Genomic DNA, 17500 nt, shown 5'->3' with positions numbered 1-17500 from the left:
GGAAGGGGTAAGGGACGTTTTGTGGGCGAGGGGCTTGGACTTCCAGCAGGCCTGCGTGAGCGTGTTCGATAGGAGTGAATGGAGACGAGTGGTATTTGGGACTTGACGATCTGTTGAAGTGTGAGCAGGGTAATATTTACTGAAGGGATTCAGGGAAACCGGTTATTTTTATATAGCCGGACTTGAGTCCTGGAAATGGGAAGTACAATGACTGCACTCTAAAGGAGGGGTTTGGGATATTAGCAGGTTGGTGGGATATGTTGTGTATCTTTATACGTATATGCTTCTAAGCTGATGTGTTCTGAGCGCCTCTGCAAAAACAGTGATTATGTGTGAGTGAGGTGAAAGTGTTGAATGATGATGAAAGTATTTTCTTTTTGCAGAAGTTTGTGGTTACAGGAAAGTGGGTGCAGGAGGGAAGAGGAGCGATTGGTGGAATGATGATGTGAAGAGAGTAGTAAGGGAGAAAAAGTTAGCGTATGAGAAGTTTTTACAAAGTAGAAGTGATGCAAGGAGGGAAGAGTATATGGAAAAAAAGAGAGAGGTGAAGAGAGTGGTGAAGCAATGTAAAAAGAGAGCAAATGAGAGAGTGGGTGAGATGTTATCAACAAATTTTGTTGAAAATAAGAAAAAGTTTTGGAGTTAGATTAACAAGTTAAGAAAGCCTAGAGAACAAATGGATTTGTCTGTTAAAAATACGAGAGGAGAGTTATTAAATGGAGAGTTAGAGGAATTGGGAAGATGGAGGGAATATTTTGAGGAATTGTTAAATGTTGATGAAGATAGGGAAGCTGTGATTTCGTGTATAGGGCAAGGAGGAACAACATCTTGTAGGAGTGAGGAAGAGCCAGTTGTGAGTGTGGGGGAAGTTCGTGAGGCAGTAGGTAAAATGAAAGGGGGTAAGGCAGCCGGGATTGATGGGATAAAGATAGAAATGTTAAAAGCAGGTGGGGATATAGTTTTGGAGTGGTTGGTGCAATTATTTAATAAATGTATGGAAGAGGGTAAGGTACCTAGGGATTGGCAGAGAGCATGCATAGTTCCTTTGTATAAAGGCAAAGGGGATAAAAGAGAGTGCAAAAATTATAGGGGGATAAGTCTGTTGAGTATACCTGGTAAAGTGTATGGTAGAGTTATTATTGAAAGAATTAAGAGTAAGACGGAGAATAGGATAGCAGATGAGCAAGGAGGCTTTAGGAAAGGTAGGGGGTGTGTGGACCAGGTGTTTACAGTGAAACATATAAGTGAATAGTATTTAGAAAAGGCTAAAGAGGTCTTTGTGGCATTTATGGATTTGGAAAAGGCGTATGACAGGGTGGATAGGGGGGCAATGTGGCAGATGTTGCAGGTGTATGGTGTAGGAGGTAGGTTACTGAAAGCAGTGAAGAGTTTTTACGAGGATAGTGAGGCTCAAGTTAGAGTATGTAGGAAAGAGACAAATTATTTCCCAGTAAAAGTGGTCCTTAGACAGGGATGTGTGATGTCACCGTGGTTGTTTAATATATTTATAGATGGGGTTGTAAGAGAAGTAAATGCGAGGGTCTTGGCAAGAGGCGTGAAGTTACAAGATAAAGAATCACACATAAAGTGGGAGTTGTCACAGTTGCTCTTTGCTGATGACACTGTGCTCTTGGGAGATTCTGAAGAGAAGTTGCAGAGATTGGTGGATGAATTTGGTAGGGAGTGCAAAAGAAGAAAATTGAAAGTGAATACAGGAAAGAGTAAGGTTATGAGGATAACAAAAAGATTAGGTGATGAAAGATTGGATATCAGATTGGAGGGAGAGAGTATGGAGGAGGTGAATGTATTCAGATATTTGGGAGTGGACATGTCAGCGGATGGGTCTATGAAAGATGAGGTGAATCATAGAATTGATGAGGGGAAAAGGGTGAGTGGTGCACTTAGGAGTCTGTGGAGACAAAGAACTTTGTCCTTGGAGGCAAAGAGGGGAATGTATGAGAGTATAGTTTTACCAACGCTCTTATATGGGTGTGAAGCATGGGTGATGAATGTTGCAGCGAGGAGAAGGCTGGAGGCAGTGGAGATGTCATGTCTGAGAGCAATGTGTGGTGTGAATATAATGCAGAGAATTCGTAGTTTGGAAGTTAGGAGGAGGTGCGGGATTACCAAAACTGTTGTCCAGAGGGCTGAGGAAGGGTTGTTGAGGTGGTTCGGACATGTGGAGAGAATGGAGCGAAACAGAATAACTTCAAGAGTGTATCAGTCTGTAGTGGAAGGAAGGCGGGGTAGGGGTCGGCCTAGGAAAGGTTGGAGGGAGGTGGTAAAGGAGGTTTTGTGTGCGAGGGGCTTGGACTTCCAGCAGGCATGCGTGAGCGTGTTTGATAGGAGTGAATGGAGACAAATGGTTTTTAATACTTGACGTGCTGTTGGAGTGTGAGCAAAGTAACATTTATGAAGGGGTTCAGGGAAACCGGCAGGCCGGACTTGAGTCCTGGAGATGGGAAGTACAGTGCCTGCACTCTTAAGGAGGGGTGTTAATGTTGCAGTTTAAAAACTGTAGTGTAAAGCACCCTTCTGGCAAGACAGTGATGGAGTGAATGATGGTGAAAGTTTTTCTTATTCGGGCCTCCCTGCCTTGGTGGGAATCTGCCAGTGTGACAATAATAATAAATATATATATATATATATATATATATATATATATATATATATATATATATATATTATATATCTTCTTATATATATATATATATATATATATATATATACATATATATATATATATATATATATATATATATATATATATATATATATATATATATATATATATATATATATATATATATATATCCTGCTGAATAGGTAAAAATTTGTCAATTAACAAAAACTCTTTCAAAATTAAGTCCTTATTATAACAAGCACGATTTAATTTGGCCTAATGCAGTTCAATAAATTTTATAAAATTTTATAATAATTTAATAATAAATGCAATGAAATATACTTTTTTCGTTAGTTTTTAAATGAATTTTGTGATATTACTGCACGCAAATTTTCACTTGCCTTATTCGGCAAGAAGATCGTTGCTATTTAAGCCAAAATCGCAAATTTTACCTATTCGGCACGACATATTTACCCTTAATAAGACTAACACCAATCAATCTGCTAGTTGGGGATGTTGGAACTAATGTTTCTAATTCAATTGATATCAAAGCATTGAAACAACCAAGAGCGATACAACTACTGTTAAAAACTTAGTGTAATAACATGACAGGCAGTCTGTCATTATTTCTGGAAGATTCACTAGTCTGTCACTATCACAGAAGTATACATTAGTCTGTCACTAGCGCATGAGTACACACTAGTCTGTCACTAGCGCATGAGTACACACTAGTCTGTCACTAGCGCAGGAGTATGCACTAGTCTGTCACTAGCGTAGGAGTATACACTAGTTTGTAACTATCATAGGAGTATACACTAGTCTGTCACTATCTCAGGAGTATACACTAGTCTGTCACTATCGTAGGAGTATAAACTAGTCTGTCACTTTCTCAAGAGTGTACACTAGTCTGTCACTAGCGCAGGAGTATACACTAGTCTGTCACTATCGTAGGAGTATAGACTAGTCTGTCACTAGCGTAGGAGTATACACTAGTTTGTAACTATCATAGGAGTATACACTAGTCTGTCACTATCTCAGGAGTATACACTAGTCTGTCACTATCTCAGGAGTATACACTAGTCTGTCACTAGCGCAGGAGTATGCACTTGTCTGTCACTAGCGTAGGAGTATACACAAGTCTGTAACTATCATAGGAGTATACACTAGTCTGTCACTATCTCAGGAGTATACACTAGTCTGTCACTATCTCAGGAGTATGCACTAGTCTGTCACTATCTCAGGAGTATACACTAGTGTGTCACTAGCGCAGGAGTATGCACTAGTCTGTCACTATCTCAGGAGTATACACTAGTCTGTCACTAGCGCAGGAGTATGCACTAGTCTGTCACTATCTCAGGAGTATACACTAGTCTGTCACTAGCGCAGGAGTATACACAAGTCTGTAACTATCATAGGAGTGTACACTAGTCTGTCACTAGCGCAGGAGTATGCACTAGTCTGTCACTATCGTAGGAGTATACACTAGTCTGTCATGATCACAGGAGTATAAAATACTATGAGGAAGGAGGAGAAGAGGACAATATATATTTCTGTCTGTTAGGATCCATGAGCACAAGAACACCTGCAACCATAACCACCATAAAAACTCGTGTGTCCAACAAAGAAACTTTGTTGGACACCTTGTAAAGCTCACTGAGATAATGCTAGTCGTTACAGAAGGTTTATGATGACAAAAGTGTATAGAGGCTGCTCTAATTGAAGTCAGTAAAACAGTCCAACTCAAAGTTGGGCAGTAATACTATAATCATATTGTTGATGTACATGTTGTCCATTTTAGAGTCGGCTATATATACTTTGGCTGACAGAGCTGTATCACACCCAACCCATCTCTCCGCAGTTGCCTTATCTCTACTACTTCTACCCTCTTGCAACTTTCTACCTGACTCTTGCCAGTACACTTACTCGATTCTTATTTATCTCTACGTTTGGAAAGGGATTTTTAGGGAACAGTTAATGTACTTTTCAAGTGTATTATTATCTGTTTCAGTGTTTTTCATTATGTGGATGCTTGTGGAAATGTCACATTACATTTAATCTCTGACTCGTTTTATGTGTTCCATATTTTTGACTTTTGAATACCAAATTCGATACCAATTAGCTGTCTTGTGAATCTTGTGTTCTTTTTTGCATTCTTAGGGCCGTTTTAAAAAAATTCAGACCTATGTTCAGAAAATCCCTCACAATTCGTCCTTAATTAAGAGGACATTTGGGTGTCACTAAAACCCGTTATAGGACTGAGGAGAAGCTAATTGCTACTGTTATTAGGACGTCGTACTGCGAGTATTCTCCTTCTTGTAGAAAAAATAGAGGCAACCTCTTGGGATACCTAATTATGTTCTTTTAACAAATTACGTTCATCAATCACATTTTGTATTAAGCAATTTTGTAAATCTTAATTAAAGCATTTTATAGTTCCGAATAGTTAACAGCTTAAGAAAATACGATTACACAGTATTAGAGAAAATGTTGTCTTACAGAATTAATCAAATCTGAAAGACAGGCTAAAATAAAGCTGGTAAAAAAATGGTGAAAATTTTGAAAAGAAGATGTCATAAATGAAATTTCTCATGAGTCAGTTTTGGACAGTTTGTGATTCATTATCTAAATTTACAAACTAGACAAAGTAATAAGCTATGTATGCTCACTGACAACATTATCACTGATTGCCATAAAAATAAATTCACCCGAAAATTTTTACCTGCAAGAAGATGTTTTAATTTAATGTTTTGGTGGGAAACCTAGCCGATTTAGTTCAAAATGGAAAAGTATGAGTTTTTTGGAAAAATAAAATATAATTGACACCAAAAACTCTCGCAAAGCTTGTAAAAACGATCTGAATCTCATTGAAAATTTTAGGAAAAAAGTAGCAGTGCATAAGTATGCAAAATGTGCCTAAGAGATTCCTTGGAATTTTATCAAGAAGTACAGGTAAAGATATTTCAGTATTACTGTACACAATATGTTCATCAAAATGGCTTCGTATTTTATCTCTCATAATTCCCTTTGATTATCTTCCCACTTGATAGTAATTTGAGGGTAGGATACTATCTCATGATTTAAAGGTAGGAATCACAATGACCTTTCTCCAAATTAAATATCAAATAATTTTCCTTAGCTTTTCCTCCTTTCTTTATCCACTAAAATGAAATCCGTAAATATGACTTTGTTTAACGAAACATTTCTTTCAAAATAATCTTCACTAAAGTTAACAAAAAAATATATTATTTACTTTAATTTTATCACTCATCTATCTTGAATGTAAAGATTTACAAAGTAAATAAGTGTATCTTTGCCTTCAGGTACTCCAGAAGAGAATAAATAAAGTGTTCAGAGCAGCGTCAGTGGGGATCTACCGTGGAGGTGGAGTCAAGACTCTCTTAGAGTCTTACGGTCTCCCAGGAACCATCAGAGACAAACGCGGCTGCTCTCTCCTACATTATATGGCTGAAACACTCAATGAAGATGGTTCACCAATCTGGAGTTATGATGATATTAATGATTATCTCGACACTGAGGAATATTACATCAACGCTGTTGACTACAAGGGTATGTGTGGTATAATTTTGTGTTGAATTATTAAAGAAATTGATGCAAAAGTATGTATCATAACATCTTTGTTATGAGAAATACCCTTAATGTTGTCACAACAGGAATAAGGTTGCAGTCTTAGAGTGAATATATTTGTTGTTCAATTTAATATGAATCACATCAGTCTTGCTTTAAATTTATAGTATAGGAAGATAATCTGATACTTGTAAACCTTTCAGCTCATTAAATTACTTCTGGACTTTGAACTTTCATATCCGGGGCATTATTGCAATTAGTGAATTGTTGGTTACCTGCAGTCAGTTGTAAGGTTCACTTCCACTACGGCTCAGTAGTTAACTTGATCAACCAGGCTATTGGTGCCAGCCACACATGTACATCAAGAAAGGCAAAACAGGAAGAAAATTGAGGATCTTTCCAAGTTTCTTCTTGAATACAGCAAGAGATTGTGGGAAATTGTAAAGAAATATGGCACTTGCAGCAAGAAAGCTGCTTTTGACTTCAAACATTCTCATGGGTCATCGAATTTATTCATCTAAGTTATTAACATCAGTTTCAAAGTGTGACTATGGAAACAATTTATTTCTAATGAACATTGATATACATTGATATGCATTGAATTTTTTTTTCTGAATTTTTTTCACCGAAGACATTTATATTATGTGTAAATTCATGTGTTAATACTCATAATTTTGTATGGTAGAAACTGGTCAGAAACCACATATTTAATAATTTAGAATTTAACTTGACACAACGGTGCCCCGTGGGCTGGTGGCTAAGGGAAGGCATGTTTTTTTAAAGTTTTCGCTTCACTCGGCGAGAATCTGGATGTTGCCCTGGGTTGAGTAACTGATGGGTACCTAGATGGGTGATGATCTTGCTTCTTAGAACCCTTTCAAAGTTTTTATGATATGGGATGTTAGCTCTACTGGTCTGTAGTTCTTTGCTATTGCCTACTGTCCCCTTCGTGTAGTGGGGCTATGTCTGTTATTTTTAGCAGTTTTGGGAAGACTCCTGTGTCCATGCTCCCTCCCAATAGGATGTTAAAAGTACATGATAGGGGCTTCTTGCAGTTCTTGATGAACATGGAGTTCCATGAGCTTGGGCCTGGGGCATAGTGCATGGGTATGTATTTATCGCCTTTTCGAAGTCATATGGCGTCAGGATAATGTTAAATAGGTCTGAGTCTATTAAATTCTGTCTCACACATACAAAATTCTCAGTCTGGTTAGCGGCTCGCTAAAAACCGAGTAATATTGAGACTTGAGTAGCTCACTTATTTCCTTGCTGTCATCTGTGTAGGACCCATCTCGTGGCCTGGTGGTTAGTCTAATTAGGGGCCCAATACTGGATGTTGTTCTCGACTTTGATTTGGTATAAGAAGAGAAATATTTCGGGTTACTTTCAATTTCTTTATGGCTTTTAGTTCTTTCCGTGATTCTTGACTCCTGCAAGATTCCTATAACTTTAGTTTGATGTTTGCTATTTCTCTGACCAGTGCCTCTCCTCGTATTACAGATATATTGGCCACTTTTATCTTATCTGTTAGTCTTTGCCTTTGCCTGTATAGAGAGTGCATTTCTCTTTCTAGTTCACATCTTCTCTTCCTTTATATTAAAGGAATATGCCTTGAGCATACCTCGAGTTCCACAGAGGTAATTTGTTCTAGACATTGGTTTGGATCCATGTTGCTTCGGTTATCTTCCCAGTTTATATCATTTAGGACCTGGTTGACTTGGTCCCACCTTATGTTTTTGTTAATGAAGTTGAATTTGGTGACTGATTACATTTTGTTGATCTGGGGCCCCGCGCATAAATGTCTGAACCTCAATAACGTTGTAATCTGAGTATATTTTTTTGATATAGCAATATTTCGTATCAGATCATCGTTGTTAGTGAATATGAGGTCCAGTGTATTCTCCAATCTTGTTGGCTCCATTATTTGCAGGTTTAAGGTGAATTTGGTGCAGAGATTTAAAAGCTCGTGTGTGTGTCAGTTTTCATCTGAGCTGCCTCCTAGAGTTATTTCTGCTTCTGCATTAATTGCTACATTCCTCCACTTTAGGTACCTTAGGTTGAAATTCCCCAGGAGCGAGATGTTTGGGGCACGAGCTGGAATATTTTCCACACAGTGGTTTATTTTTAAAAGCTGTTCCTTGAATTATTCGGAAGTTGCATCCTGAGGTTAATGAACAACCACAATGACTAGGTTTAGGTTCTCGATCATTACTGCCAAAAGTTCAACTACATCATTAGAGGCATTTAGTAGTTGCGAGCTTATACCTCTGGGTGAACAATGGCTTGTTCTGTTCTTCTCATAATTTCTGTTGCACTCGGGAACGAACCTCTCCTCTGCCTCCTTTCATTTTGTTGGCACGTGATCTTCAGACAGGAAAATCCTCATGCTCGTGTAGTCCCCCCTTTTGTAGTTTGGCTTTTCCCATCCTAGTTCTGCTTCCCTCTCCAGTTATAACTTTACTATGTATTCGAACCTCAGAACCACGTGATCACTAGCTCCGAGGGGCCTTTTTTTATGAGATGTCCTCAATGTCTGAACTACCCAAGGTAAATACGTGGTCTAGTCTTGCTGGTTCATCCTCTCCTGTCTCTCTCAGGTAGTGTCCCTAACATGTTGATGCATGGGGTTTACCAGTACCACCTCCATCATCTTAACTCTCCATGTTTTGGATCCCCCATGTGACTCCAGGTTTTTCTAATCAATCTCCTTTGATTGAAATCACCCATAATGAGCAACTTTGACCTACCCATGTGAGCCCTTCTGGCCACCTCAGCTAGTGAGTCCTCCATTGCTCTGTTGCTCTCTTCATATTTTTCTCTTGGTCTCCTGCTGTTCTGAAGTGGGATGTACATCACTGCAATTACCACCTTAGGTTCCCCAGACTGAATTGTGCCTACTGTGTAGTCCGTTTCACCCACTCTGTCTATCACTTTCATTTCATCAAATCCCCACTGGTTTTTGATGAGCAGTGCAACTCCTCCTCCCCTCTCTGCTCCCTCTATCTTTCCTCAAGGTCTTATATCCAGACAGAAAGATCGTGTCAGTTATCTTCCCTGTGAGTTTCGTTTCTGTGATAACTATGATGTCAAGCGGACATATCTTTGATTCTTTCACGCAATTCCTCATATTTAAGTATTATTCCATCTGCATTTGTGTGCACAACCTTCAACTTCTTTCCTAATACTGTGATCTGGGGGTACAGTGTGGTTGGGGAATTATGAGACCTGGCAAAGTGCTATGGGCGTTGCTCTGAGGTGTGGAGTTTTTGGTAGGCAGTGGGAGCTGTGGGTATGGCACATGGGTTTTAGGTTTGTGTGCTTATTTGCAGTAGGGTTGTCAGGATTGAGGGCCTTCTTTGGGTAGTTCTGAGGGAGTTTTTTTTTTCTCTCCCTCCTGAGTCTGGGTTCTTCTGCCCATCTTTACGTCTTTGTACCCTCTCTTTCAGTTTCTGTCTTTCTTCTCATGTTCAGTCAAGGTACAACTGCCAGTTACTCAATGAGTTCATTAGTCGTGCATTCTCTAACTGGATCCTGTTTTGCACTGTTTCTGACTTGAAAATCACTTTGACTGGCTTGCTTCTTTCCCTTGTAAACCATTCTATTCTCAGAATATTTGTCAACTGGGTCATGTCATCCTCTCCTATTGCTTTCATGACACTTTCACTCTTTTCTCCCCTTGAAGTCTTGCTTTGTAAGTTTCCCCTTTCGACTTCCTGGAGCCCATGAACAAAAACTGACCTCTCCCTTGCTTCCTCCTACTGCATTTATCTTTGTATCACCTGATCCATTTTAATTGTCTCCATTGCAGCTTTCATTTCATCAATTTCCTCTGTATTTGTTGTCCCTTTGCTCAATGACCTGTCATTTTCCCTCCTCAGCCTTTCCTGGCCACTGCTGTGATCTTTATAGCCTCTGTGTATAGATTAGCTTTTTCGTTTTCTTCAGTCCCCTAGTTTCTTACTGGTGTTTTCCTCATCTTTTCCAGGGCTCCATGATGTTCTTATAGGGTTTCTGTGTATGGTTTAACTCCATCTTTTCTTTCAGTCCCCTCAATTGTTACTGATGTATTCCTCGTCTTTTCTCGGGCCCTACTGTGGTCCAATAGCACCTCTTTGTACAGCTTAACTCCTTTGTTCCCTTCAGTCCCCTAGTTTCATATTGATGTAGCAGTTCCTGATGTCATGCCCATACTGCTCTTTGGTTCTTTAGACTGTTTCAGCTTTTTCAGTTCCTCCTCTGTGCTCTATATCCAGGCCTCTGCTGCTGCAGCTTGTAGTTCCCATTTCCTGCTCTCTGCAGCAATCCTCTCCTCCATTTTGTTGCTAAGCTCTTCTAGCTTTCTTCCCCACTCTTATCTCCTTTTTCATGAGGTCTGCTACCCAGTCTTCCTTCCCAGATTCATCTTCCAGTGCTTTGGTTTTCTGTCCTGCTCTCTGGCAACCCATTTTTCTTTTTAGTTACCAAAGAATGTAAAACTTATGCATGTTTGAATGATCGTTTGTGGTGTGTGTGTGTGTATGTGTGCTCATCTAAATCTTAATTGTGGTTGCAGGGGTCCAGTCATAGCTCTTGGCCCTGCCTCTTCATTGGTCGACATTAAGTCCACTTTCTCCATGCTCCATGAGTTTTATCATACAGGTATCATCAGGTATGTAAGGTACCTCACTCTCCAGACTATTCCACTTCCTGAAAACTCTATGACAGAAGAAATACTTCCTAACATCCATGTGACTCATTTGGTTCTTCAACTTCCAATTGTGACCCTTTGTTGCTGTATCCCATCTCTGGAACATTCTGTCCCTGTTCACCTAGTTGATTTCTCTCAGTATTTTACATGTCGCCCCTGTCCGTCCTGTTCTTCAGTGTCGTCAGATCGAGTTCCTTTAACCTCTGCTCGTTGGACATGTCCCTTACCTCTGGGACTAGTCTCGTTGCAGACCTTTGGACTTTATCTAATTTCCTGACGTGCTTGCTCAGGTGTGGGTTCCAACTTTGAGCTGCATACTCCAATATGGGCCTGATGTACATGGTGTACAGGATCTGGAATGAACCCTTACTGAGATGTCGAAATGCTATTCTTAGGTTCACCAGTCGCCTATATGCAGCAGTAGTTATTTGGTGGATGTGCGCCTCAGATGTGCTTGGTATTCTACACACTCGAAGATTCCTTTCCTTGAGTATGGTTTGTAGTCTTTGGCCTCCCTTGACTGTACTTTGTCTGTGGTCTTTTTTGCCCTTCCCCGGTTTTCATGACTTTGTACTTGGTGGGGTTGAACTCCTGGAGCCAGTTGCTGGACCAGGCCTGCAGCCTTGTCCTCCTCCGATTTAATTCTCCTCATTAACTTCACATCGTCTGTCTATTCTTTCCGTCATGCAGTTCACATATACCAGAAACAGCACCTGTCCTAGAACTGACCCAGTGGAACCCAGTTCATCACCGGCACCCACTCTGACACCTCATCACGTACCATGACTCGCTGATGCCCTCCTCTCATGTATTCTCTCTCTCTTGTCTTACTGCTGTCACCCTGTCATAGAACTCTAGTAGGTTTGTGACAGAGGATTTCCCTTCTCTGAATCCGTGCTGGTTGTTGCTTATAAGCTCATTAGTTTCTAGGTAGTCCAGCACTTTTCTGATAATCTTCCCTATGACTTTGCATACACTAAACGTGAATGACACTGGTCTGTAGTTTAATGCTGCGTGTCTGTATACAACAGTACTGCGTGTCTGGCACTACAATTGCTGTTTCATACCTCAGGTAGTCGCCCTGTTTCGACAGACTTGTTGAGGATTATTGTTAGTGGTACACAGAGTGCCTCTACTCTCTCTCTCTCGGGATACACAGAAAGATGTTATCTGGCCCCATCGCCAGAGGCTTAGGAATCTCTTCACCTCCTCTTGCTTGGTTGTATGTATCGTGACCATCACTTGTTGGTGAATCCCTGCTCTCTGTCTCTCTGGAGTTCTTTCTGTCTCCATTATCTAGTATACTGAGTACCTTCTGTATCCATTCTCTAGCTTAGTTGAATTTAGCTACTCTACACATTTTGGTGAACCAATAGCTCGTCCTTTCTTTCTCATACAAGAAGTTCATCATGCCTGTGTTGTCTTGCACTTTTGATACATTCACTTTGCCCTTCTTGGTTCCCTCTCCTTTTCTAACTCAACTATGTATTCAAAACTCAGAACAACGTGATTGATAGTCCAAGGGGCCTTTCGTATGTGATGTCCTCAGTATCAGCATTGCTAAAGGTGAATACTAGGTCCAGTCTTGCTGGAGGTTTTCCTATACCACCTCCATCAACTTAGCCCTCCAAGTTTCTGGGCCCCCATGTGGCTCCAGATTTTTCCAGACAATTTCTTTATGATTGAAGTCACCCGCAACCAGCACCTTTGCCCAGCCTATATAGGCCTTTCTGGCCACTTCAGCCAGAGTGTCAACCCTCGCTTGTTACTCTCTTTATATTTTCGGCTTGGCCTCTTGCTCTTCCAAGGTGGGTTATACATCACTGCTATTTCAACTTTCGCACCTCCAGACTGAAGTGTTCCAGTTATGTAGTCTCTTGCTTATCCTCTGTCTCCTCTTTTCAGATAATCAAAATCTCATTGGTATATGATAAGCAGTACCACTCCTCCACCCCTTCTGTCTTTCCTCAGCATTTGATACCGTGTTGTAAAGATGACATCAGTTATCATACCCGTAAGTTTGGTTTCTGTGAGAGCTATAATGACTGGCGTGGGGTGCTTCCTATTTGATTCTTTCGTGCCACACCTCCCACTTGTTCGCGTACACACACACACACATGTATATATATACATATATATATATATATATATACATATATATATATATATATATATATATATATATATATATATATATATATATATAAGTAGTCATTTTTTCCTCTGAGCGGTGTATCCGGTTTAGGGCCTTCCTCTGAGCGGTGTATCCGGTTTAGGGCCTTCCTCTGAGCGGTGTATCCGGTTTAGGGCCTTCCACTGAGCGGTGTATCCGGTCTAGGACCAGCAGCTGGAGGGTCACCTTTTCACACCTAGGTGTTACTTCCGGTTTGACCATGACCTCGCCCTCGAGACTACCTCACCCTTGACCCCCCAACCAATACCCCCACCCACGACCCCCCCCCCTTCGCAACCCCCGTCGCGCCGCGCGCCCCGCCCGCACGCCTGCCCGCGCCCTTCGCGACCCCCGCCCGCGCCCGCCCGCGCGCCCTCCCGCGCCCTTCGCGACCCCCGCCCGCGCCTTCTGCAGCGTCGTCCGGATCGCCCCCGCGCCCCGATTTTTTTTTCTTATGATCTCCTTGGATCAAGGTTTTTGGATTCTCCCCTATGGGGTTTCGAATTTTTTTTGAATTTCATTTTCTTGTGCTCTCCACTTCCTCAGATCAAATTTTTGAGGTTCCCCCTCCCACTTTCACCCCCCATCCTAAAATTTCTCGAAATCAAAGTCTCCACTTCCTCGGATCCCCCTCCCACTTTCACCCCCCCCAACCCCAAAAATTTCTCAATATCAAATTCTCCATCTCCTTGGATCAAGGTTTTTTGGATTGTCCCTCCTTCCACCCCACCCCTCAATCAAAAAAATTTCTCAATATTACCAAGTTTTTGGATTCCCCCCTATGGGGTTTTCGAAATTCTCCATCTCCTTGGATCAAGGGTTTTGAATTTCTCCATCTCCTCGGATCAAATTTTTGAGGTTCCCCCTCTCACTTTCACCCCCACCCCAAAATTTCTCGAAATCAAAGTCTCCATCTCCTCGGATCAAATTTTTAAGGTTCCCCCTCCCACTTTCACCCCCCACACCCCCATTTCCCCAAAATTTCTCAATATTACCAAGTTTTTTGGATTCCTCCCTATGGGGTTTTCGAAATTCTCCATCTCCTTGGATCAAGGTTTTTTGGATTGTCCCTCCTTCCACCCCACACCCCAATCCCAAAAATTTCTCAATATTACCAAGTTTTTGGATTCCCCCCTCTGGGGTTTTTTTCGAAATTCTCCATCTCCTTGGATCAAGGTTTTTTGGATTGTCCCTCCTTCCAGCCCCCCCAACCCCAAAAATTTCTCAATATTACAAGTTTTTGCATTCCCCCCTATGGGGGTTTTCGAAATTCTCCATCTCCTTGGATCAAATTTTTAAGGTTCCCCTCCTCCCACTTTCACCCCCCCCAACCCCAAAATTTCTCGATAATACAAGTTTTGGATTCCCCCCTATGGGGGTTTCGAAATTCTTATGATCTCCTCGGATCAAGTTTTTCTTGAAATCAAAGTCTCCAATTCCTTGGATCAAATTTTTGGGTACCCCTCCTTTCACCCCAAATTTTCTCGACAATACCATGACTCCATCTCCTCGGATCAAGTTTTTTGGATTCCCCCCTATGGGGTTTTCGAAATTCTCCAATTCCTCGGATCAAGTTTTTGGATCCCCCTCTGGGTTTTTTTTCGAAATTCTCCATCTCCTCGGATCAAGTTTTTTGGATTCCCCCCTATGGGGGTTTTCGAAATTCTTCAATTCCTCGGATCAAATTTTTTGGATCCCCCTATGGGGTTTTCGAAATTCTCCAATTCCTCGGATCAAGTTTTTGAACTCCTCCTATGGGGGCATGCATACTACAGGTCTAAACAAGTCAAATGACCTAAGAAGGGTGTTTACTCGGCGGTCAGTATTCCTCTCATTAAGTTAAATGAACTAAAAAGGACCACGCGCACACAAGCTGAAACTTGTCAACCCTTTTAGTTCATTAAAGTTAATAAGGGGACACAGTACATCAGAAAGTCACCACACCACTTTCGATAAATTCACTAGTCACAATTTTACATATTGCGAAGTTAATACGCACACACACCTCGCTTTGAACACCTTCAAAACACTCTTGAACACCTTCAAAACACCCTTGATCACCTTCAAAAACAACATTTGAACACACTCAAAACACCTTTGAACACCTTTGAACATTTCCAAAACACTATTTGAGTACTCCCAATTACACCACTGATTACTACTAAAACACCGCTGAATTCAATCAAAACACCCTTCAACACCTTCAAACACCCTTGAACACCTTCAAAACACTCTTGAACAGCTTCAAAAACACCTTTGAACATTTCCAATCAACACTGAAACACTTTCAAAAAACACAATTTGAGTACTCCAAATTACACCACTGAATACTACTAAAACACCGCTGAATTCAATCAAAACACCCTTCAACACCTTCAAAACACCTTTGAACACCTTTGAACATTTCCAAAACACTATTTGAGTACTCCCAATTACACCACTGAATACTACTAAAACACCGCTGAATTCAATCAAAACACCCTTCAACACCTTCAAAACACCTTTGAACACCTTCAAAACACCTTTGAACATCTTCAAAACACTCTCATAATCATTTGAACACACTCAAAACACCTTTGAATAACCTCAAAACACCTTTGAACACCTTCAAAACACCCTTGAACACCCTTGATCACCTTCAAAAAAACAACATTTGAACACACTCAAAACACCTTTGAACACCTTTGAACATTTCCAATCAACACTGAAACACTTCCAAAAAACACAATTTGAGTACTCCCAATTACACCACTGATTACTACTAAAACACCGCTGAATTCAATCAAAACACCCTTCAACACCTTCAAACACCCTTGTGCACCTTCAAAACAATCTTGAACACCTTCAAAAACACCTTTGAACATTTCCAATCAACACTGAAACACTTCCAAAAAACACAATTTGAGTACTCCCAATTACACCACTGAATACTACTAAAACACCGCTGAATTCAATCAAAACACCCTTCAACACCTTCAAAACACCTTTGAACACCTTTGAACATTTCCAAAACACTATTTGAGTACTCCCAATTACACCACTGATTACTACTAAAACACCGCTGAATTCAATCAAAACACCCTTCAACACCTTCAAACACCCTTGAACACCTTCAAAACTCTCTCATAAATCATTTGAATACTCACAAAAATACCTTTGAACATTTCCAAACAACACTGAAACACTTCCAAAATAACATTTTGAATACTCCCAAATAAGATTTGACAGCTCTAATTTATCTGCACTTACACATTTCATTAAATTACAACTCATCCCTCCAAACTCCTCCCTCAGTCTCCAGACTTCACAACATTATCACAAAAACTAACTCAATCACTTTACTTTGAACATCACCAAAAAAAAAAAACACTGAAATACTCCAAAACATCATTCGAACACCCCCAAAATCACCTCTGAATACTCCCAGAACACCTTCATAAGTACTCTTGCACATCATTTGAACACCTTCAAAACACCTTTGAAAATTTTCCAAACAACACTGAAACACTTCCAAAACACCATTTGAGTACTCCCAAATACACCACTGAATACTACTAAAACACCACTGAATACACTCAAAACACCACCAAAATCACCATAAACTAAGATCAACACCCACATCCCACAACACCCACAACCCACAACACCCACATCCTACAATATTTTTCTCGTTTTAACTAATTTCATCAGAAAAAGTCACAACAACCCACTTATAACATCTTTTTCGGTATCTCTAGTTCGACAACAACACCCACAACACCCACATCCCACAACACCCACAACCCACTTCACCCACACCCCACAACACCCACATCCCACAACACCCACAACCCACTTCACCCACACCCCACAACACCCACAACCCACAATTTTTTTCTCGTTTTAACTAATTTCATCAGAAAGTCACAACAACAACAACCCACAACACCCACAACCCACAGCACCCACAACACCCACAACCCACAACACCCCACAACCCACAATTTTTTCTCGTTTTAACTAATTTCATCAGAAAAAGTCACAACACCCACAACCCACTTCACCCACACCCCACAACACCCACATCACCCACATCCCACAATTTTTTTTCTCGTTTTAACTAATTTCATCAGAAAAAGTCACAAAAACAACCCACTTATATCATCTTTTTCGGTATCTCTAATTCGACTACATTACCCACAACCCTCATCAATTACCAATTTATTCACATTTTTTTCCCCTTCTTTTTACTACTAAAATTCTAATAAAATCCTCTCCATACCCATCTCCTTGTATCCACATAAATTAATATTATACTCGCATCAACTACTCAACTATTGCGACATGTTTTCAACACCCCTCCATTCTTTTTCCAATATATCATAACTTTTCAATTCTATAATTTCTTTTTAAAATATTCACACATTACCTTTATATTCAGTAAAATCTCCCC

General features: G+C 40.5%; 1 protein-coding gene across 3 annotated transcripts in view; it reads left to right on the top strand.

Annotated features, from left to right (window-relative positions):
• The window catches only part of LOC128705855 (uncharacterized), a 623755-nt gene that overhangs the window by 375096 nt on the left and 231159 nt on the right, over positions 1–17500 (top strand). For 2 of the 3 annotated variants that reach the window (XM_070092006.1, XM_070092020.1), the window contains exon 8: positions 5944–6190. The exons of the other annotated variant lie outside the window; for it this stretch is intronic. In XM_070092006.1, the coding sequence (XP_069948107.1) occupies positions 5944–6190 (247 nt within the window). The remainder of the gene's footprint in view (positions 1–5943; positions 6191–17500) is intronic. 3 annotated transcript variants of the gene reach the window in all.

This window comes from Cherax quadricarinatus, chromosome 3 (assembly GCF_038502225.1).
Source record: "Cherax quadricarinatus isolate ZL_2023a chromosome 3, ASM3850222v1, whole genome shotgun sequence".
Classification (NCBI taxonomy): domain Eukaryota; kingdom Metazoa; phylum Arthropoda; class Malacostraca; order Decapoda; family Parastacidae; genus Cherax; species Cherax quadricarinatus.
This window is presented reverse-complemented; position numbering and strand designations above follow the sequence as displayed.